The sequence below is a fragment of the Somniosus microcephalus genome, unplaced genomic scaffold (genome assembly GCF_052327205.1).
Source record: "Somniosus microcephalus isolate GS21.2 unplaced genomic scaffold, FLI_Smic_1.0 unresolved_chr3, whole genome shotgun sequence".
Classification (NCBI taxonomy): Eukaryota; Metazoa; Chordata; class Chondrichthyes; order Squaliformes; family Somniosidae; genus Somniosus; species Somniosus microcephalus.
The window spans coordinates 67,369,006-67,393,328 of record NW_028225181.1 but is presented as its reverse complement, the minus strand read 5'-3'; the positions used below and the strand labels follow the sequence as shown (position 1 = coordinate 67,393,328).

At 47.6% G+C, this 24,323-nt stretch overlaps 3 protein-coding genes across 3 annotated transcripts in view; all 3 read right to left on the bottom strand.

The window, feature by feature from the left end:
• LOC147091843 (uncharacterized) overlaps positions 1–9,501 on the bottom strand; it is a 124,541-nt gene extending 115,040 nt beyond the window's left edge. The window contains exons 1-2 of the mRNA XM_085976458.1: positions 9,093–9,501; positions 4,671–4,852 (exon numbers count right to left, since the gene is read on the bottom strand). The gene's annotated coding sequence lies outside the window, so the exon portion shown is untranslated. The remainder of the gene's footprint in view (positions 1–4,670; positions 4,853–9,092) is intronic.
• The window catches only part of LOC147091836 (uncharacterized), a 1,030,142-nt gene that overhangs the window by 797,861 nt on the left and 207,958 nt on the right, over positions 1–24,323 (bottom strand). The gene's annotated exons all lie outside the window — the stretch shown is intronic.
• On the bottom strand, positions 13,578–14,228 carry LOC147091842 (uncharacterized). Its single transcript, XM_085976456.1, has one exon. It carries the CDS (start codon positions 14,226–14,228, stop codon positions 13,578–13,580), a length of 651 nt encoding a protein of 216 aa, XP_085832582.1.

Sequence of the window (24,323 nt, the reverse complement as noted above, 5' to 3'; positions counted from 1 at the left end):
ATGACCAGCAATGCATCTACTATTTCTAGGGCCACTTCCTTAAGTACCCTAGGATGTAGATTATCAGGCCCTGGGGATTTATCGGCCATCAATCCCGTCAATTTCCCCTAACACCATTTCCCTACAAATACTGATTTCTTTCAGTTCCTCCACCTCATTAGACCCTATGTTCCCCGACATCTCTGGGAGGTTATTTGTGTCCTCCTTTGTGAAGACAGAACCAAAGTATGTATTTAATTGGGCTGCCTTTTCTTTGTTCCCCATTATAAATTCCCCTGATTCTGACTGCAAGGGACCTACGCTTGACTTCACCAATCCTTTTCTCTACACATATCTAGTTAGTTTTTATGTTCCCTGAAAGCTTACTCTCATACTCTATTTGCCCCCCTGTTAATTAATCCCTTTGTCATCCTTTGCTGAAGCCTAAACTGCTCCCAATCCTCAGGTTTATTACTTTTACTGGCCAATTTATATGTCCTCTCGTTGGATCTTATACTATCCCTAATTTCCCTTGTTAGCCACAGTTGAGTCACCTTTTTTGTTTTATTTTTATGCCGAACAGGGATGAACAAATTCTGTAGTTCATCCATGCCATCTTTGAATGTTTGCCATTGCCTAGCCACCGTCAACCCTTGGAGTAACATTCCCCAATCAATCCTACCCAACTCGCGCCTCATACCATCATAGTTTCCTTTATTTAAATTCAGGACCCTAGTCTGAGTCAACTACTTCACTCTCCATCTTAAAGAAGAATTCGATCATATTATGATCGCTCTGACCCAAGGGGGCCTCGTACAACAAGATTGCTAATTAATCCTTTCTCATTACGTAATACCCAGTCTAAGATGGCCTGATCTCTTGTTGGTTCCTCGACATATTGGTCCAGGAAACCATCCCGTATACACTCCAGGAATTGCTCCTCCATAGTATGGTTACTAATTTGGTTAGCCCAATCTATATGTAGATTAAAGTCACCCATGATAACTGCTGTGCCATTATTGCACGCGTCTCTAATTTCCCATTTAATGCCATCCCCAACCTCCGCATTACTGTTTGAAGGTCTGTATAACACTCCCACTAACGTTTTCTGCCCCTTGGTATTTCTCAGCTCTGCCCATACAGATTCCACATCATCAGAGCGAATATCCTTTCTTTCAATTGTGTTAATCTCTTTAAAAAGCAATGCTACCCCACCTCCTTTTCCTTTTTGCCCATCTTTCCTGAATATTGAATACCCCTGGACGTTGAGTTCCCAGCCTTGGCCACCCTGGAGCCATGGTTCCATAATCCCAATCATCTCATATACATTTACCTCTATTTGCGCAGCTAATTCATCCACCTTATTACGAATGCTCTTCGCATTAAGACACAAGGCCTTCAGGCTTGTTTTTTTAACACTCTTACACCTTTTAGAATTATTATTTACTGTGGCTGTTTGATTTAAACCCATGATTTCTCTGACCGCCACCTTTGTTTTTCTCCTTCCTGTCTTTTGCTTCTATCCTGGTTTCCCTTTCCTCTGTCTCCCTGCTCAGGTTCCCAACCCCCTGCCATTTTAGTTTAAACCCTCCCCCAGAGCACTAGCAAACACTCCCCCAGGACATCGGTCCCGGTCCTGCCCAGGTGCAAACCGTCCGGTTCGTACTGGTCCCACCTCCCTCTGAACCGGCTCCAATGTCCCAGGAATTTGAATCCCTCCCCCTTGCACCATTCCTCTAGCCACGTATTCATCTGAAATATCCTTCTATTTCTACTCTGACTAGCATGTGGCACTGGTAGCAATCCTGAGATTACTACCTTGGAGGTCCTATTTTTTAAATTTACCTCCTAACTCCCTGTATTCAGCTTTTAGGACCTCATCCCGTTTTCTTACCTATATCGTTGGTCCCTATATGCACCACAACAATTGACTGTTCACCCTCCCCTTCCAAAATGTTCTGCAGCCGCTCTGAGACATCCTTGACCCTTGCACCAGGAAGGCAACATACCATCCTGGAGTCACGTTTGCGGCCGCAGAAACGCCTATCTATTCCCCTTACAATAGAATCCCCTATTACTATAGCTCTCCCATTCTTTTTCCTCCCGTCCTGTGCAGCAGAACCACCCACGGTGCCAGGAAGTTGGCTGCGGCTGCCTTCCCCTGATAAGCCATCCTCCCCAACAATATCCAAAGCGGCATATCTGTGAGAGGGGGATGGTCACAGGGGACCCCTGCACTACCTGCCTGCGCCTACTACTCTGCCTGGTGGTCACCCATTCTCTTCCTGCCTGTGCAGCCTTTACCTGCGGTGTGACTAACTCCCTAAACGTGTTATCCACGACATCCTCAGCATCGCGAATGCCCCTGTATATATCCACTCGCAGCTCCAGCGCCGCAATGCGGTCTGTCAGTAGCTGCAGCTGGATACACTTCCCGCACACCTGGTCGTCAGGGACACAGGAAGTGTCCCTGATTTCCCACATAGTGCAGGAGGAGCATACCACGGCACAGAGCTCTCCTGCCATGCCTTACCCTTTAATTCATTCAAATTAAAAGTGATGCAGGTATGGGGACCCAGGAGGTGGGGGAGCCTCAGCCTTTGCAATTGTCCAACAGGTTTGAGGTTCTTGCGGCCTGTATGGATGAAAGCGGTGGCTGCAGGGTGGATGAGCAAACTGACCGTGGCACCAAGGTACAGGAAGCAATTCAAACGGGGGGAGTTAATAGGAATATAGTGGTAATAAGGGCTAGCATAGTCAGGACGATAGATACAGTTCTCTGCAGCCAAGAGCGAGAGTCCTGATGGCTGTGTTGCCTGCCTGGTGCCAGGGTTCAGGATATCTGCTCTGGGCTGGAGAGGAACTTGCAGTGGGAGGGGGAGGAGCCAATGGTCGTGGTCCATGTAGGTACCAACGACAGTTAGAACTAGGAAACCGGTTCTGCTGAGAGACTGTGAGCAGCTAGGGGGCTAAATTAAAAAGCAGAACCTCAAGGGTAATAATGTCTGCATTATTACCTAAGCCACGAGCAAATTGGCATAGGGTAAATCAAATTAGAGATGAATGCGTGGCTCAAAGACTGGTGTGGGAGAAATGGGTTTCGATTCCTGGGGCACTGGCACCACACTGGGGAAAGTGGGATCTGTATCGTTGGGACGGTCTTCACTTGAACCGTGCTTGGACCAGTGTTCTGGCGAGTCATATAACTAGGGCACTAGAGGGTTTTAAACTAAATAGTGGGGGCAAGGGATCAAATTTGCGAAGATGTGGTAAATCAAAGAGTAGAGACAAGGCAATAGAGAAAGGTATTAATATGGGAAATGATAAACAGACCGTGACAGGAAGGGATAGAGAGGACAAATCTAAGAGTAAATCAACAGTTAAGGCTAGAGGTTACAAAAATAAAAGGACAAAACTAAAGGCTCTGCATCTGAATGCACGTGGCATTCAAAACAAAACAGATGAACTGATAGCGCAAATAGGAATAAATAAGTATGATCCGATAGCCATTACAGAAACATGGCTGTAGGATGACATAGATTGGGACCTGAATATTGAAGAGTACGTGACATTTAGGAAGGACAGAAAGCTAGGAAAAGGTGGAGGGGTGGCTCTGTTAATTAATGATGGTATTAGCACAATAGAGGGATGACCTAAGTTCAGGAAACCAGGATGTGGAAGCGGTTTGGGTAGAGATAAGAAATGATAAAGGCAAGAAGTCACTTGTGAGAGTGGTGTACAGGCCCCCTAACAGTAACCACACAGTAGGATGGAGTATGAAGGAAGAAATAATGGGAGCTTGTCAGAAAGGTATGGCAATAATCATGGGGGATTTAATCTACATAGAGACCGGAAAAATCAGATGGGCAAAGGTAGCCTAAATGAGGAGTTCATAGAATGTTTTCAGGATAGTTTCTTACAACAGCACGTTCTGGAGCCAACCAGAGAGCAGACTATACTAGACCTGGTATTGTGCAATGAGATAGGATTAAAGACCTCATACTGAAGGAGCCCCTAGGTAGCAGCGATCATAATATGATTGAATTTTACCTTCAGTTTGAGGGAGAGAAGAGTGGGTCCAAGACTAGCATTTTAAAATTAAATAAGGGCAATTACGAGGACATGAAAGCAGAGCTACTTAAAGTGAACTGGCAAATTAGGTTAAGGGATAGGTCAATAGAGATGCAGTGGCAGACATTTAAGGGGATATTTCAGAATACACAGAATATACACATTCCAACGAGAAAGAAAAATTCCAAGGGGAGGACCCACCATCCATGGTTAACTAAAAAAATTAATAGCATCCAATTTAAAGAAAAAGCATATAATTGTGCAAAGATGGCTGGCAGGTCAGAAGATAGGACAGAATATAAAAAACAAAGAGTGACTCAAAGATTAAGGAGAAAAATTAGAGTACGAGAGAAAGCTAGCTAGAAATATAAAAACAGATAGCAAGAGCTTCTATTGATATTTAATAAAGAAAAGATTTAACAAAGTGAGTGTTGGTCCGATAAAAGAGTGTCAGGGAATTTTAAATGGAAAATAAGGAGATGGCAGTTGAATTGTACAGGTATTTTGTATCGGTCTTCACCATAGAGGATACAAGTAACATCCCAGAAATAGCTGTAAATCAGGAAATGGAAGGGAGGGAGGAACCAGTGTGTGTCTGAGTCAATGGGACTCTCTCTGACCTTTTCCCCCAGTCGATCTCTGGAAGCTCTTTGAATCGGAAGAGTTCTCTCCAGTTGGTGCTCCCACAATCCTGTGTTGGTTCACCTGCTGTCGTTCCTCAGTCTACAATCCCTGTTTACTCTCAGCTGTGGACCTTTCTCAATCACTCAGTCTTTCACTGGGAGATCTAATTATGGCAGGACTGAAAATAACAACATGAATAGTGTGAAGTAATGTAATGTAGACTTTTCTTCAGCTTAATAAAAATAAAAGTTTGGGTCCGAGTGCTTCTGTCTGATGTTGTCCCTTGTCTCAGATCCCCGCCACACCTGCCTGGGCTTCCAGCAAATCACCAAAGTTCTGGATAGAAATGTACAATTTCCCTGTGCTTTAGGCAAACCGAAGCTGGGGCCATCTTTCCCAGGTAACACACTGTCTGATCACACTGGGCCCATCCTCCCCGGGTTACACACTGTCTGATCTCACTGGGCCCATCCTCCCCGGGTAACACAATCATAGAAATTTACTACACAGAAGGCCGCCATTCGGCCCATCTTGTCCAAGCCGGCTGACAAAGATCTATCCACTCTAATCCCACTTTCCAGCAGTTGGTCAGTAGCCTCGTAGCTTACGGCACTTCAAGTGCATATCCAAGCAGTTTTTAAACAGGATGAGGTTCTCTGCCTCTACCACCCTTTCAGGCAGTGAGTTCCAGACCTCCACCACCCTCTGGGTGTAAAAAACTCACCTCAAAACCCCTCTAACCCTTTGACCATCCGCTTTAAATCTATGCCCCCCTGATTATTGACCCTTCTGCAAAGGGAAATAGGTCTTTCCTATCCACTCTATCTAGGCCCCTAATAATTTGATACACCTCAATCAAGTCTCCCCTTGGCCTTCTCTGTTCCAAAGAAAACATCCCCAGCCTATCCAATCTTTCCACATAGCAAAAATTCCCCAGCCCTGGCAAAATCCCCGTAAATCTCCTCTGCACCCTCTGTAATGCAATCACAGCCTTCCTGTAATGTGTTGACCAGAACTGCACGCAGTATTCTAGCTGCGGCCTAGCTATACAGTTCACGCATTACCTCCCAGCTCTTATATTCTATGCCTCGGCTAGTAAAGACCTTTCTCCCCAGTCCATCCACTAGAGGGTGCAGAGCAGATGTAATTTTTTTCACCCAGAGGGTGGTGGGGGTCTGGAACTCACTGTCTGAAAGGATGGTCGAGGCAGAGACCCTCAGCACATTTAAAAAGTACTTGGGTGTACACTTGAAGAGCCGTAACCTACAGGGCTGTGGAGCAAGAGTCTGCAGGACGGGTTCATGGAATCCATTCGGGACAGTTTCCTGGAACAAAATGTCATGGAACCAACAATGTTAGAACTTGTATTGTGTAATAAGACAGGGTTAATTAGCAATCTCATAGTAAAGCATCCTCTGGGGCAGAGTGATCATAATATGTTAGAACTTCACATTAATTTTGAGAGTGACTTGCCTAAGTCCGAAACTAGTGTCTTAAACTTAAATAAAGCCAATTACATTAGGTATGAGGGGCGAGTTGGCTGAGGTAGATTGGAAAAATAGATTAAAAGGTATGGCGGTAGATAAGCAGTGGCTAGCATTTAAAGAAATATTTCATAATTCTCAACTAAAATACATTCCATTGAGAAACAAAAACTCCACGGGAAGTGATCCAACCATGGCTAACTAAAGAAGGTAAGGATAGCATTAGATTGAAAGAAGCTTATAATGTTGCAAAGAATAATAGTAAGCCTGAGGATTGAGAGTTTCAGAAACCAGCAAAGATTGACCAAAAATTGATAAAAAAAAGGGAAAAAATGCAATGACAGAAAACTAGCAAGAAATCTAAAAGCAGATTGTAAGATTTTCTACAAGTATGTAGGAAGGAAGAGAGTAGCAAAAGTAAACATTGGTCCCTTAGAGGCTGAGACAGGAGAAATTATTATGGGGAATAAGGAAATGGCAGAAACGTTAAACAAGTATTTTGTATCTGTCTTCACAGTAGAAGACACAAAAAGCAGACCAAAAATGGTGGGGAACCAAGGGTCTAATGAGGGTGAGGAACTTAACATAATTCATATACAGGAAACTTTGTGCTATCCGGGAGGTGAGCTATCCGGCAATCTGGAGCCACCGGCAAAAATCAGCCGCTGTTTTTTATTCTTTTTGTTTGTTTTTTTTTTTGCTTTGTTTGAACAGTCAAGCTGTGCAACGTCTGTAGCTATAGCAACAGCTTCATATACAGAGCTTGCAGGCCACATCTGAGTGTTTAGAAGCTGTTGCTAAGCAACAGTGTTTGCCGTCAAATACAGAGATAAGAATCTCCGTATCTCTCAACATTAACTCTGGAGAGTACGGCAGTTTTGAGGCAACGGCAGCAGCTCGGTCCCGTGGGTGCCGGATAGCACAAAGTTTCCTGTAAGTAGAGAAAAAGTACTAGAGAATCTAATAGGACTGAAAACCGACAAATCCCCTGGACCCGACGGCCTACATCCTAGGGTTGTAAAAGAGGTGGCTGAAGAGATAGTGGATACATTGGTTTTGATCTTCCAAAATTCCCTAGATTCTGGAATGGTCCCAGCGGATTGGAAGGTCGCAATTCAAGAAAGGAGGGGAAGAGAGAAAACAGGGCACTACAGGCCAGTTAGCCTGACATCAGTCATTCGGAAAACACTGGAATCCATTGTTAAGGAAGTGGTATCAGGGCACTTAGAAAAATCATAACATGATTAGGCAGAGTCAACATGGTTTTATGAAAGGGAAATCATGTTTGACAAATTTATTAGAGTTTTTTGATGATGTTACTAGCAGGGTAAAGGGGAACCAGTGGATGTAGTATATTTGGATTTCCAAAAGGCATTCGATAAGGTGTCACATAAAAGGTTATTGCACAAGATTCGGGCTCATGGGGTTGGGGGTAATATAGTAGCATGGATAGAGGATTGGTTAACAGACAGAAAACAGAGAGTAGGGATAAACGGATCTTTTTCAGGTTGGCAGGCTGTAACTAGTGGGGTGCCGCAAGGATCAGTGTTGGGGCCTCAGCTATTTACAATCTATATTAATGACCTCGATGAAGGGACCGAGCGTCATGTATCCAAGTTTGCTGACGATACAAATCTAGGTGGGACGGTAAACGGTGAGGATAACACAGATTGCAAAGGGATATACTGTAGATAGAGTAAGTGAGTGGGCAGCAAGGTGGCAGATGGCGTATAATGTAGGGAAATGTGAGGTTATTCACTTTGGTACGAAGAATAGAAAAACAGAATATTTTTTAAATAAATAGAGAGAAACTTTCAAATGTAGGTGTTCAGAAAGATTTGGGTGTCCTCGTGCAAGAAACACAGAAAGCTAGCGTGCAGGTACAGCAAACAATAAGGAAGGCAAGTGGCATATTGGTGTTTATTGCAAGGGGGTTGGAGTATAAGAGTAAAGGAAGTCTTGCTACAATTGTACAGGGCCTTGGTCAGACCACACCTGGAGTACTGTGCACAGTTTTGGTCTCCTTATCGAAGGAAGGATATACTTGCCTTGGAGGCGGTGCAACGAAGGTTCACTAGATTGATTCCTGGGATAAGGGGGCTGTCCTATGACGAGAGATTGTGTAGAATGGGCCTATACTCTCTGGAGTTTAGAAGAATGAGAGGTGATCTCATTGAAACAGACAAGATTCTGAAGGGGCTTGACAGGGTAGATGCCGAGAAGTTGTTTCCCCGGGCTGGAGTGTCTAGAACTAGGGGGCATAGTCTCAGGGCATAGTCTCACAACGTGGACCACTTTCCATACCTCGGGAGCCTACTGTCAACAAGGACAGACGTCGATGACGAAGTCCAACACCGCCTTCAGTGTGCCAGTGCAGCCTTCGGTCGCCTGAGGAAGAGAGTGTTTCAAGACCAGGACCTCAAACCCCGCACTAAGCTCATGGTCTACAGAGCAGCAGTGACACCCGCCCTGCTGTATGCCTCAGACATGGACCATGTACAGCAGGCACCTCAAAGCACTGGAGAGGTACCACCAACGCTGCCTCCGCAAGATCCTGCAAATCCATTGGCAGGATAGGTGCACCAACGCCGGTGTTCTCGCTGAGGCCAACATCCCCAGCATCGAAGCTTTGACCACGCTCGATCAGCGCCAATGGACAGGTCACATTGTCCGCATGCCCGATACGAGACTCCCAAAACAAGCGCTCTACTCGGAGCTCCGGCACGGCAAGAGAGACCCAGGTGGGCGGAGGAAACACTTCAAGGACACCCTCAAAGCCTCCTTGAAAAAAAGTGCAACATCCCCACCGACACCTGGGAATCCCTGGCCCAAAACCACACAAAGTGGAGGAGAAGAATCCGGGAAGGCGCCGAACCCCCCTCCCCCCTTCGACCCAATGCTGTAAATGTCGGAGATTCTCTGATCCACACTCACCGCACCATCCGCCGCTCCTCAGTCCCGCCGCCATTTTATCTCCTTCCTCAAACCGGAGCCTCATCCGGGGACTGCGAGCAGCACCAAGCATGCGCACTGCGGGCACGCAGCCCGCGCTTTAAGTACTTCACTGAGTCCGTCTCTTCTATTGGCTGCGACTCGTAGATTGACAGCTGCGCTCACCAATCGCAGCCCGCAACGCCTCGGGGCCCCGCCCACTGTGTTAAAAGGCCGCCGCCAGCTCCGGGGTCACGTGGCTCCCGATCGGCCGTTCAACCGCCTCAGCGCGCGGGTGAGGTCATAGCCCCGCCCACCCGCGAGCCCTTGTTGCCCAAGGTGCCGGCCGACTGCTGTCCCTTCTCCCCGGGCGGGCGGCTGTCCTTCCCCCGGGGGGGCGCACTCCTCTCTAACTCTGTTTTCCAACTGCTCCTCCCCGCTCCGGGCTGCGGCTTTTATAGCAGTCGCCGGCCCCGCCCAGCCCAGCCCAGCCGCGCCTTCTGATTGGCTGAAAATCCGGCAAATCTCGGCCTCTGATTGGCGCGTTTTTCAATCCGCTCCAACCTCCGACACCAACGAAAAAGGCGGCTTATAGAATAAGAGCTCGTCTGTGAATCAGACTCGTTATTGTTAAAGTGATGGCCCTCTGTGGGACTGAATATTAACCAGTTATTAAAATCATTGCATCTGTGGGACTGAATAATAATCGTTATTGTTAAAATCATTGCATCTGTGGGATTGAATAATCATCATTATCTGTGGATTTGAATAATAATCATTATTGTTTAAATGATTGCATCTGTGGGATTGAATAATAATCGTTAAAATTATGGTATCTGGGACTGAATAATAATTAAAACTATGGCATTTGTGAGACTAAATAATAATCATTATTGCTAAAGATTGTCATCTGTGGGACTGAATAATCATTTTAATTAAAATTATAGCGTCTGTGGGACTGAATAATACTAAAATGGGAGGTAAAGTAGTGAGTGAGGAGGACATAAAAAACCTGCAAGGGGACATAGGCAGGCTAAGTAAGTGGGCAGAGATTTGGCAGATGGAATACAATACTGGAAAGTGTGAGGTTATGCACTTTGGCAGGAAAAATCGTAGAGCAAGTTATTATCTTAATGGCAAGAAAATGGAAAGAACTGAAGTACAAAGGGATCTGGGGGTCCTGGTGCACGAAACTCAAAAGGTTAGTATGCAGGTGCAGCAAGTGATTAAGAAGGCCAATGGAATGTTGGCTTTCATTGCTAGGGGGCTAGAATATAAAAATAGGGAGGTATTGCTTCAGTTGTACAAGGTATTGGTGAGACCGCACCTGGAATACTGCATACAGTTTTGGTGTCCATACTTAAGAAAGGACATACTTGCTCTCGAGTCAGTACAAAGAAGGTTCACTTGGTTAATCCCGGGGATGAGGGGATGGACATATGAGGAGAGGTTGAGTAGATTGGGACTCTACTCATTGGAGTTCAGAAGAATGAGAGGCGATCTTATTGAAACATAAGATTGTGAAGGGGTTGGATCGGGTGGATGCGGGGAAGATGTTCCCGATGATGGGTGAAACTAGAACTAGGGGGCATAGCCTTAGAATAAGGGGCTGCTCTTTCAAAACTGAGATGAGGAGGTACTACTTCACTCAGAGGGTGGTAGGTCCATGGAATATGCTGCCCCAAAAAGCTGTAGAAGCTACATCATTACATAAATTTAAAACAGAAATAGACAGTTTCCTAGAAGTAAAGGGAATTAAGGGTTACGGGGAGCGGGCAGGAATTTGGACATGAGTCTAGGTTCGGATCGGTCATGGCCCTGTGGGTAGCGGAGCGGGCCCAGGGGCCGTGTAGCCTGATCCAGCTCCTATTTCGTGTGTCTAATTCTGTTAGATTCAGGAGATGGTTCTGTGATAGTGGGTTGGCGGTTAGGATCAGATCAGCCATGATCTTATTGAATGGTGGAGCAGGCTCGAGGGGCCAATTGGCCTACTCCTGCTCCTATTTCTTATGTCCTTATGTTCTTAATCATTAAAATGGCATCTGTGAGACTGAATAATTCATTATTAAATTGTGAATTATGGCAAATTGATCCTTTAAAATTACTGGTTCCTGAATTGACAGATTTAATTTCATTTTAGCTTTTCGGCAACCCGCTTATAAATGAGTGCTTTGTACAAAACAGGGCAGTGACAATGCATCATTTTTTTATATATGTTAAATTTCAATCTATTTTAAATTAGCGATATACTGTATTACAAAAACACACCAGCAAAATCTGAACATACGACAAAAAAATGAAAGTGAGGGTTAAATAAAGAAAAGATGATAAAACATTTTTTTAAAGAGTTTCATTCTTTATGCTGTCAATATTTCAAATGTCATTAGTCAAATGAAAATAAATAGTCCCTTCCGGATCTCGTGAGTGGCTCTGAAAAGAGCCTTTGGGTTGAGTTTTTAAGGTGGGAGGAACGAGAGGCTTTATTTGCAGCTGGTGTATTTGGTGACAGTTTTCATCCCCTCTGAGACGGCGTGCTTGGCCAGTTCCCCCGGGCAGCAGGAGGCGGACGGCGGTCTGGATCTCCCAGGAGGAGATGGTCTGGCGTTTGGTGTAATGGATCAGGCGGGAGGCCTCGCAGGACTCTGAGTGATTGATAGGGAATAAGGCGGACGTCGACCCTTTATACCAGAGGGGAGAAGAAGCTCTCCCGGTTTACCCTTACACAGTCATTCAAGTGAAATCTTCAGTTCAGGTGGATATAAGTCCCGTAGCAGCAATTGAAGAAGAAAAAGGTGTCTCCGTGTCCCAACCACCTTTGTAAGGATATCAAGGGATACGGAGCTAAGGTGGGTACATGGAGTTGAGGTACAGATCAGCCATGATCTAATTGAATGGCAGAGCAGACTGGAAGGGCTGAATGGCCAACTGCTGTTCCTATGTCACCAACATTTCACAACTCAGCGAACACCACCTAAAACACATTGTCTGGCTGTTCCTTCATTGAAGAGTAATCTTAGGTTGTCAGGTGTTTTGGGATGTCCAGAGGATTTGAAAGGCACTATATAAATTGAAGTCGTGGCAAGGGAGAACTTGTAAACACCCGAGGGTTTTTGAATTCACAGGAGAGCGGATGTTTGAGAAGGCCACGTCCTATAAATAGCGATAATCAGAGGGCTGCCTACCGCAAGTTTGGGCAGAGATCATGCACATTAGATCTGCGGCCGCTGTGCCCAAGAAGATCCAACAGGCAATAAGCAGCATTTTCATTTCAATGCGTTGATGCAGCAGGTCATGTCATTTAGATGTCGATGCTATTTTGTGGCCTTTACCCCATAGGTTCTATTAATTTCGGCCATGGTCGCGGAGCTGTACTTTTGAAAATAAACATTTGAAAGGATCACCTGCAACTTCCATTCTCAAGCATTGTGTTGAATGTTGCTGATAGGTTGTGGGGCTACTCATCGATCTGGGTCCGCACAATCACACACTGGTTCTTGGTGACCAAATCCTATTACCTGGGATGTTGGGAAGTCCCAACATTTCACCAGTTCGCTGGAGACCACATTCTAAAATTCCATTTGTTTATAAGTAGGGCCACCTGGTTTATGGTGCCTGAATTTTAGTACCACGTTTTGTAGCAATTTCGCCAGCATTTTGGAGGTTGTATTCTGCGATACCATCCATTTTTTTACGTTATAAAAATGTAAATTGGTGGTCTTGACAAAGACAATCTCAGCTAGGCTATTAAAAGTGTATCGGAAGCACACAATGGAAGCGAAAATAGCTCATTATTGTTGTTTCAACGTTGATTCTTACACATTCAAGTGGCGAAGACGACTTACCTACCGAAATCATGTCACTAACTAACAGAATTTAAATGCTATCTACAAGGCATCGCCGCAACTGCAGGAGTTCATAAAGACCTTTGTAGTTTCACGATATGCCCATTGCAATAAATACTTGCAGCAACAATCATCAGCTGCACGGCAGGATTTGATTTCAACCATTTATAATTTTCAGATAGTCTCATTGCTGGAAGGAGAAATATAACAAAATGAACAATTTGAGGCAATAGCTGCCGTTGCGGAGCTGGCTGAGGACTGTTGAAAGTGGCTCCAGGCTGAGGACTCCTGGTCTTCCGATTCTCCCGCCCTACAATCTATCACAGCTCTGCTGCTCTCAATTTAACCACCTTTAAAATAGGAGTTAAAAACCAATATTGGTTCATATATTATATTATTCCTGGAAGGTATACTTCAGGAATTAAAACTCAATCGAATTTTTAATAATTTCCAGTATTGTAATGGGGAAATAATTGGTTTTCTATTTTTCAATAAGGATGATTTTGGTCATATACCATCGGGTCAATTGCAATGTTCCTTTTTTCACACACCCAACCCTCCGGTCCGGCTCTTTGTGAATGTTTTTTGTGGCTCTGAAAAGAGCCGTTTGATATTGAAGGTATTCATCCTCTGATTGGTCTCCCCTTCAGGAGCTGTCCTCTTGCTCTGAGCAAACTTGGCTTTCTTTCTCCGACAGGGAGGTCTCCTCCTGAGCGGGGGTTTGGTCCGCTTCCTGCTCCGGTTGTTTGGCCAGCTTGCTCGGCTTTGCACGCTGGCGTTTGCCTTTCCCTTCGGCCCTGGCCACCTTCCTCCCCTTGGGTTTGCGGGCGGTGGCCCTCCTCGCCCCCTTCCTGGCGGCGCCCTGTTTCTGGGTCTTCCTGGGCGAGCCTCTGCTCCTGGGCGCCGCTTTCCTGACCGCACCTTGCTTCATCCTCCTCCTCCTCCTCCTCCTCTCCCTGGCGGCGGCGGCGGGCCCCCTCTTGGGTTTCTCCTCCTCCTCCCAGTCGCCCCACCTCTTGCTGAGCCTGAAGGAGCCCGAGGCGCCGGTGCCGGTGGGCTGCAGCATTGAGCCTTTGGTCACCAGGCTCCGGGCCGCCTGGTGGACCCGCCAGTTGTTTCTGGCCACGTCGTAGCCGCGGCCCGAGAGGACCTTCTTGAGAGCCGAGAGCCCCCGGCACTTCTTGGTGGCCGCCACCGCCTCCAGGATCTGCTGGGACACGGTGGCGCTGGGTCTCCTGGCCGGGGGCGCAGGCCTGGTCTTCCTCCTGCTGTTCCTGGCAGGGAGAGTGTCGGCCATGGCTTGGGGCTGGGACCTGTTCTCTCTCTCTCTCCATCTGAGTGTGTTTTGGGGGATGAAGAGTTTCCAGCAGCCGGCGCTATTTAACCAGGCGAACCAGACGCTGCAGAGCCAAAGGTCTCGTCTCCTGAAAAATGCCTGCCAACAAAACACAAAACAAAGTCGCCTTCTTTCCAAAGCGTGTATCACCTCAGAGCAATTATATATCCCCAGAGACATTCTCTCTCGCTCTTTACGGAGGTCACTGACCATCATCAAAGACCCTACCCACCCCAGCCACAGTCTGTTCGCCCTCCTGCCATCTGGGAGACGCTACAGATGCATTCGCACCCGAACGACCAGATTTAGGAACAGCTTCTTTCCCAGGGCTGTCATCCTACTGAACTCCACAAATAAACTCTAAAGCCTGCACATCTGCCAATGCACTTTATTATGTTTATGTTTATGTATTACAAGTCAAATGAATGTTGAATGTTAAATGTCTTAACCTAAATGTACTCTCGGGAGCCGCAAGCCTACATTTCGTTGTACCGTACTTGTGCACTAACAATGACAATAAAGTTGATTATTGTAATTATTAAGTTCTTCTGAATCTTATGTTTTTTTCATGTATCTTTAGCTCAACTCTCTGTAAAGACTTGAGCGTCTCTTCATCTCTTTCCCCCGTGAAGCGTCTTGGGACGTGTTTCGACCTTAAATGTCATTTGTAAATGCGAGTTGTGCAGATTTCTTGATCTGGGGAAATGTGTCCGTCTTATCTCCTGCTCCAAGTCGCGGTCTCAATGATTTCTTGTCTCCAAGTTCTCCCCTTCCCTGTACAAAACAAAGGTCTTCCTAAACCGAAATGTGGCATCACTGAACATTAATGCTTGAGCTACCTCCTATTTTACCCGCTTTTTTCCACAATATTGGCGGTCCGGCAACATTGATCTTCGCTGTGCTCCTGGGTTTCAATATCAAGAGTAAATTCTTCAACTGGCAGGGAAGAACCTTGGCTTCAACCGAAATCCTTGTTCTCGGAGTTATTGAGCGCCCATTGCCCCCTTCCCCGTGAATTCCCCAATCTCTTCAGGGACTTATACTCAAAAGTAAGAAATGCGAATTAAAACAGCTTTCATAAATAGAACGCACCACATGTAGATGGATGAACCGGACGATTAATTTAGCAATTCATTGCATTAACATACAGCCTAACAGAAGTATTTGTTCAGGGGTCTCGGTTTTGTTTTATAGCTCCGTTTTAAGGCTTTGCGAAGTGGCTCTTAAAAGAGCCGTTTGGTGATTTAATTGCAGGTGTTATTTTGGGAGGCGGACTCTACTTGGAGCTGGTGTATTTGGTGACCGCCTTGGTCCCCTCTGAGACGGCGTGCTTGGCCAGTTCCCCGGGCAGCAGGAGGCGGACGGCGGTCTGGATCTCCCGGCCGGGAGGAGATGGTCTGGCGTTTGGTGTAATGGATCAGGCGGGAGGCCTCGCAGGCGATGCGCTCGAAGATGTCGGTGAGGAACAAGTTCATGACACTCATGGCCTTGGAGGAGATGCCGGTGTCAGGGTGGACCTGCTTCAGCACCTTGTAGATGTAGATGCTGTAACTCTGCTTCCTGGTCTTCCTGTACTTCCTGTCCCCTCTCCTGGTCATTTTCATGGCGGTTTTCTTCGAGCTCTTCTTGGAGACAGCGCCCTTGGCACCGGCTTTGGTGGAACTGGTGGAAACAGCAGCAGCAGTCGGCATGGCAAGCCCTTCAATTCCTTCTCCACCTCGACTGGTTAATAAAAACACAAAGCAACATCGAAATGCAGCCCGCAACCCCTCCCTTATATACACTGCTTTATGCTAATGAAGGATGCCCAATTGTCTATTCCAATTGGCTGATCCTTGACACACCACATGTTCAGTCTGCACAAATCACAGTCACCTATCAAGTTTTTTTTGCCAGAAGCCGCTGCCACGCAAGGAATGGGGAAACCTTAATTTGCTGGAGCAAAACCCCGAAGCTATATATATATAAAATCTCATACTCTCATGTGACACGTCCACAGTAAATGTCTTATGCGAAATAAATTCATTCGAGCCACAACAATTCTGGAACTCCCCATAATATACAAATTAGACAGGTCCCAGAAACTACAAAAGAGATTGTCTAAGAAAAAAATATATGCGCTTAATCGCTTCTGTTTAAGAAAGGCCACTGCAATATTAGTTATTTACTAAAACCCTTATGGCATAGTACACAAATGCTGAACCTGAGGCAATTTATTTGGTATTTAAAAAGATTCTCGGGATGTGGGCATCGCTGGCAAGGCCAGCATTTATTGTCCATCCCTAATCGCCCTTGAGAAGGAGGTGGTGAGCCGCCTCCTTGAACCGCTGCAGTCCGTGTGGTGAAGGTACTCCCACAGTGCTGTTAGGGAGGGCGTTCCAGGATTTTGACCCAGCGACGATGAAGGATCGGCGATATATTTCTAAGTCAGGATGGTGTGTGACTTGGAGGGGAACTTGGAGGTGGTGGTGTTCCCATGCGCCTGCCGCCCTTGTCTTCTAGGTGGAAGAGGTCGCGGGTCTGGGAGGTGCTACCGAAGAAGCCTTGGCGAGTTGCTGCAGTGCATCTTGTCGATGGTCCACACTGGAGAGTATTCCATCACACTCCTGACTTGTGCCTTGTAGATGGTGGAAAGGCTTGGAGTCAGGAAGTGAGACACTCACTGCAGAATACGCTGGAAACATGAGGTAAAGTAGGGCGACATGGATGATCGTATGGAGCAGAAACACCAACACAATTCCAACTCTTAATCCAATGACTACCAATCATTTCTGTGACTATTTTTTCTCCAACTCATTCTAGTCTGCAAGATGCTTCACGACGGCTGCAGCTGGTTGCAAAGGCTCCCGAGAGCTGGAGGACAACCGCCAGGATCATTCGAAGATTCTCAGGTTTATCGGCCGCAGCAATGATTTAAAAATAAAGATATTTATTGTATAATTCTGGAACAACCTCTTTCATCTGAAGGGTGTGGTGGCTCTGAAAAGAGCCTGTTGTTTTGGTTCACACGGGTAGTATTTCTGTTTTGGGTTTTCAGTCTTGGCCGCCGCCCGTGGGGCTGCTGCCGCCTTCTGGTCTCGGCAGCTCCCGGGCTTCCTGCCCCTGGAGGGGACCTGGGGCCCCCGACGGCTCCCGGGTTGCCCGACGGGCCTCGCCCCCTTGCGGACCCCACCCGCCCTCTCCTCGGCCTTTCTCCAGCGGGCGGCAGCAGCAGGATCACCGCCCCCGGCCTCCTTCCTCCTCCGACCCCTGGGCTTGTTCTTGGCCGGCCGGCCGCACCAGCGAGGCCTCGGTCACCAGGCTCCGCACCGCCTGCTTCACCCGCCAGTTGATGCGCGGCATGTCGTAGCCGGCGGCCGACAGCGCCTGCTTGACGGCGGCCAGCGACAGGCCGCGCCGCTCCCTGGAAGCCGCCACCGCCTGCAGGATGTGGCCCGACACCGTGGGCCCGCCCGCCGGCCGCGCCCTGGGCTGAGCTCCTCCTCTTCCTGGCCTTGCGGCCTCGGGCCGGGCCTTTGGTCTGGTCGCCCGAAGCCATTTTATTTTTTCGCTCACTCAGCGCCTCCCCCCCCTCCTCCGGCTGCTCCGCGCTCCTCACCGCGCCGAGTCCAGCTGCCGAGCGGCGGCGGCGGCCGCGCCTTTTGTAAGCTCAAGGCGGACGGTCCAGAGGCAACTCCTCCACCGGGACCCGGCGCGTGGCCGAGCGCCGCCTGCGACTCTTTCTGTGTGAGTGCGAGCGTGGAAAGATTTGGTTGCATTCTTCAAACCTTCAACCCCTCCCTCTCCCTAGGCAGCTGCATCCCATTTTGTTGCATTCTTCAAACCTTCAACCCCTCCCTCTCCCTAGGCGGCTGCATCCCATTTTGTTGCATTCTTCAAACCTTCAACCCCTCCCTCTCCCTAGGCAGCTGCATCCCATTTTGTTGCATTCTTCAAACCTTCAACCCCTCCCTCTCCCTAGGCGGCTGCATCCCATTTTCTTGCATTCTTCAAACCTTCAACCCCTCCCTCTCCCTAGGTGGCTGGATCCCATTTTGTTGCATTCTTTAAACTTTCAACCCCTCCCTCTCCCTAGCCGGGTGCATCCAATTTGATTACATTCTCCAAACCTTCAATCCCTCCCTCCCTAAATGGCTACATCCCATTTGGTTGCATTCTTGAAACCTTCAAACCCTTTCTCACCCGAGGTGGTGCATCCATTACATTAACCATGCGAACTAAACTTTGAATTCGGCCTTGTCTTACACCAATTGCTCCTCAGGCAATGAAGCAGTCCTTGCCCACATGCAGCAAGACATGGACAGCATTCAGGCTTCGGCTGATAAGTGGCTAGTAACATTCGCAACTCACAAGTGCCAGGCAATGACCATTTCCAACAAGAGAGAGCCTAGCCACCTCCATTTATCTGCCCATTCTGCAAGCCTGTTTATATCTTCCTGTGTTTTGGTGCAGCTCCCCACATTATTAGCTCTACCCCCCCCCCCCCCCAACCTCACCCCAATTTGGTATCAAATTGATCGATTTTTGTTAGGCAAAGTTATTAAGGGTCACGGGAACAAGGTTGGTAGAGGGTTTGAGATACAGACCAGCCATGATCTCATTGAATGGCGGAACAGGTTCGAGGGGCTGAATGGCCTCCTCCTGTTCCTATATGCCAATCAGCAAATTTCGACTCTAGATCTCCGATTTCTGAGTCTGAATCATTTATATATATATATCTATATGGTGAACAACGGTGGTCCCTGTAGGACACCACTTCCCATTTTCTGCCAGCTCATGAAACGTCCATTAACTTCTATCCTCTGTTTTATAGCCATCTTTGCTAAAATCAGCAATGTTTAGAACGTAAAGGAGACTGGGGAAATTCTCCAATTTTACATTTTTAGATTCATTATAGATTTTCATGACTACATAAGACCAGGTTAAAATTTGGTCACAAACCAGTACAATGGAAGGATATGCTTTTTGTTCCAATTTCTGCCACTGGAGCTTTTGCCCTGCCAAGCACTACCCCTGGGCACTGAAGATAGCAACCTGGCCTGTTTGTCCAGTTCTCCCCAGGCTGAAGAAGCACGGCAGTCTTGATCTCCCTGGACGGAATGGTTGAGCGTTCGGTATAACAAGCCTAACGAAAAGCCTTGTTTGTGACAAGTTAAAAAAACATGTGATTAAGTAAAGAAAGACTTGCATTTGTACAGCGCCTTTCATGACCTCAGGATGTCCCAAAGCTCTTTGCAGCCAATGAAATACTTTTGAAGTGTAGTTACTGTTGCAGTGTAGGAAATGCAGCAGTCAATTTGCGCACAGCAAGGACCCACAAATGGGCAATGTGATAAAGACCAGATAATCTGTTTTTGTTATGTTGATTGAGGGATAAATATTGGCCAGGACACCGGGGATAACTCCTCTGCTCTTGTTTGAAATCGTGGCCCTTGGGATCTATTTACATCCACCTGAGAGAGCAGACGGGGCCTCGGTTTAACGTCTCATCCGAAAGACTGCACCTCCGACAGTGCAGCGCTCCCTCAGCACTGCACTGGAGTGTCAGCCTAGATTGTGTGCTGATGTTTCTGGAGTGGGGACTCTGAACCCACAACCTTCTGATTCAAGAGGCAAGGGTGCTACCCACAGAGCCACAGCTGAAAGCAGGTCCCTCTCACAAATCACCCCTGCCCTTGCTGACCTACTTTGGCTCCTGGCTCCCTAACACCTCCAATTTAAAAGAAAAGAAATGTTGTATATTAATGCAAGAGGCTTTCAGAACAATAAAATAAACAATTCAAGATTCCCATGGATTTGGAAGAAATTTCTAACTTAGGAGTGAACCTGCTTTGTTAGTTCATAAATGTCATAAGGCTCAGTCTGGGGGTTGAATCTGGCGAGACTTCCTGTTATAGAAGTCATCCAATTTTCACTACATTAATTCAACGGAATGAAAATCGGGCGGTTTATTTAAAGGGCGGCCGATCCGCAACACCCGTTTTACGCCTGAGTGCTAAGGTGAAAATCTACCCCCTGGGTTTCTCCCCTTACTTTCCATCACGAATATCGCCTACTTCCACCCCTGTGGCATCGCCGGCCTCCGCCCCTGCCTCAGACCATTTGCTGCTGAAAGTCGCATCCATGCCTTTGTCGCCCCCCAGACACGGCTATTCCAAGGCTCTCCTGGGCAGCCTCCCTTCCTTCATCCTCGGCAAACTTCAGCTTATCCAAGACTCTGCCGCCCGCTTCCTATCCCGCACCAGGTCCCGCTCACAAATCACCCCTGCTCTTGTCGGCCGACATTGGCTCCTGGTTCTCTACCGCTTCCAATTTCACAGGAAAGAAAGGAATATGCTGCATATTAACTTAAGAGGTGCACAAAACAACAACAATGTAGTAAAACATCCCAAGGCGCTTCACAGGAGCGATTATCAAGCAGAATTTGACAGCGAGCCACATAAGGAGAGATTCGGGTGGATGACCAAAAGCTTGGTCAAAGAGGGAGGTTTTTTGGAGTGTCTTAAAGGAGGAAAGAGAGGTCGAGAGACGGAGAGGTTTAGGGAAACAATGGAAAACAATTACTGAGAAATAGACCAGAAAATATTAATGTTGCATCCATAGACCTTCCTATCTAGCAAAGATTGATTAGTATTGTAAACCATAGTAATCACATGCAATTGGAAATATGGGGAGCTGGAGTAACATTTCTATTAGGAATGATTCCTAGTAGTCTTGTCTGTATATTGGCAAGTGGCTGTTTATTCTGTCATTTGCTCTTCTGATTAATTTTTGTGCTGGTAAAGCTACTGATGGACAACGCACATACAATGGCCCTTGCATTCTGAAACCCCTGGAGCTACTTTCTAAAGCAAAGGTTTCACCTCAGATCACAATTGGGATTTCACTGATTGCTGGTAGGTGCTCAAGTCTGAGGGTCAGGAGGACTCGGAGAGTAGCCATCTCCCAGTCATTATTATATTAAAACTTTGTGCTTATCAGCGATTACAACACTCTGTGAAAGAGGTGTCTAGGCTGCCTTCATCCAGGTTGCATCTAACTGAAGGCATCTCCCCACCCCCACCCCTGTTAACTTGTGAAAACCCGGGTGAACTGGAAACACCCCACAAAGGCGGAGGGGGGGGGGCGGAGGGAAGCAGTGGTACAATGGAAAAGTCGTCTGCTGGAAGGACCGAAACATGTAATGGGAGATAAAAACTGGGAAGGACTTCACAGCTGAAGGAGACCAAACTGTGTCCAAAACAAGGTCTGGCACAAGGAAGATCGATTCTATTTCTCTCTCTCTCTCCACAGGTACTGCCCAACCTGCTGCTTATATTCCGTGCATTTTCTGTTTTTATTTCAGGTTTGACAGCATTCGCAGTATTTTGCTTATCTCCCCCACGGGTGCAGTTCAATATCGGCTACTTGAGAAGGAACCGTGGCCTAGAAATTCAGTCGCGTTTGCGCCCACTTATTGGCTATAGAGTGGTTTGCGCCGGAAGTTTTTTAGCGCCCGAAATTCAGTTGGTCCCTAACATCGGCGTTAGCTGGTAGCGCTGCGCCGGCACCGATGACGTCACCGGTGTGCGCAGTGCCCCGGTTCCAATGCGATTCCGTGCCGACCGCCAAATTCAGTTGCGGCCGCCTCACCCGTGGCGGCTGCAAACAGCGTTTGAAAAACGGGGCCTTGCAGCTCCGAGAGGCCGGCGCATAAAGGTGTAGGGGCGGCCGGCCGCTTTCCCGGCGGCCGCCTGGCCGCACCTCCCTCCCCGGACTCCTGCACCACCCCCCCGGCGGCATTGATGTCTGACTCCCGCGAGCCCGGCACTTCTCCGTGGTGCCGGGCTCATTTGCCGGGGGAATCCAGCGGCGATCTCACGGCTGCAGGCAGCTCCTCCTTAAGAGAAGGAGGAGGCCTGCAGTACCCCAGCCTGCCGCACCGCATCGGGTGCCGCAGCGGCAGCTGGACGCCTGAAACAGACTTTCATCGCCCTAAGCGAGGCGGCCAAACCCTGCAATAGCGCCCGCCTCCGTCTTGGGGCGGCGCAACTGAATTTCAGGCGGGCGCTACGGGAATCCGGGCGAGCGCTAAATTTCGGGCGCTAAAGACCTGGCGCGGCGATAGCGAATTTCTAGGCCCGTGAGTCCTCATTTTCATCCTGACTCCGCCCATTTATGCGTTTCCAACCAGGTCCGCCAGCATTCTATAAAAGGAGTGTGCAGCGCCGAAAACCCTTATTCCCAATTCAATTACTGGGGTTGTTTCTTTTGCAAAAGCTTAAGTTTCAGTTTCAGCAGAGGGAAAGGGGGTAAGGGGCTGGGGAAAGGCAGAGTCAAGCGACACAGCAATGTCCTTCGTGACAACATCCAGGGTATCACCAAGCCCGCCACCCACCGCCTGGCTCGGCGAGGCGGCTTCAAGCGCATCTCCGGTCTCATCTACGAAGAGACCCGGGGTGTGCTGAAGGACTCCCTGGAGAACATCATCAGAGACTCGGTCACCTACACGGAACACGCGAAGCGCAGGACGGTCACTGCCCTGGACGTGGTGTACGCGCTGAAACACCAGGGGTGGACACTCTATGGATTCGGCGGTTGAAAAGATTAAAATAAAATTATGGATCTGAACCAAAGAAAAAAGGCTCTTTTAATAGTCACCCATTCAATAGACAAGAGGGCTGTGAAATGTAAAAATTCTGGTAAACCTCACTGCGAGATTTGACAATGAGGGGCGTGGCAGGAGTAGGCACAGATAAGAACATAAGAAACAGGAACAGGAGTCGGCCATTTGGCCCTTCGAGCCTGCTCCGCCACCTCATCTCCACTTTCCTGAACTATCCCCTGATGCCCTTAATATTAAACAATCTATTCCTCTGGTGGAATGTGGGAGGCCGGCCAGGAGTGCATTGGAATAGTCAAGTCTAGAGGTAACAAAGGCATGGATGAGGGTTTCAGCAGCAGATGAGCTGAGGCAGAGGCGGAGTCGGGTGATGTACCGGCAGCGGAAATAGGCGGTCTTAGTGCTGGCGTGGATATGTGGTCGGAAGCTCATCTGAGGGGGGTGGGGGTTCAAATATGACACCACGGTTGCGAACAGTCTGGCTCAGCCAGCTGCCCATGGAGAGGGAGGGAGTCGGTGACGTGGGGACGCAGTTAGTGGCGGGGACCGGTCTTCCCAACATTCAGCTGGATCAATGTCGGGCAAGCAGTCTGCAATTTAACTGGACAACTTATGGGACGAAAAATATATTTTTCTACAGAAAATGCTGGAAATAATCAGCTGGCCAGGCAGCATCCGTGGAGAGAGAAACAGAGTTAACGTTTCAGGTCTGGGACCCTTCATCAAGTATTTCCAGCATTTTCTGTTGTTATTTCAGATTCCGCAGTATTTTCCTATTATAATATATTTTTCAAGCTGCAGCCATGTGGAGACTCTACCCACGTGCCTGAAACCAGCTGCAACACCATGAGCGTTTCTGATTGGCCAGGTGGCACCCCTTGTTCCTAACTCACAATAGATACTTATGCGCTGGTTCACCAATAGGAATCCTTCACTTTCTGATTCCTCATTTGCATACGGCTGTCTATTAAGTAGCGCGTCCGGGAGACTTTCTCCATCACAAACCCTCGCGTCCATTCACCAGGCCTGAAGCATCGCCCCGAAAAAGGGGCCGAAGAAAGCGGCCACCAAGAAGCGGGCCAAAGGCGACAAGAAGCGCAGGAAGACCAGGAAGCAGAGTTACAGCATCTACATCTACAAGGTGCTGAAGCAGGTCCACCCCGACCCGACACCGGCATCTCATTTACAAGCTGGTCGCTGAAAAGCTAAAATGAAATTAAATCTGTCAATTCAGGAACCAGTAATTTTAAAGGATGAATTTGCCATAATTCACAATTTAATAATGAATTATTCAGTCTCACAGATGCCATTTTAATGATTATTCAGTCCCACAGACGCTATAATTTTAATTAAAATGATTATTCAGTCCCACAGATGACAATCTTTAGCAGTAATGATTATTATTCAGTCTCACAAATGCCATAGTTTTAATTATTATTCAGTCCCAGATACCA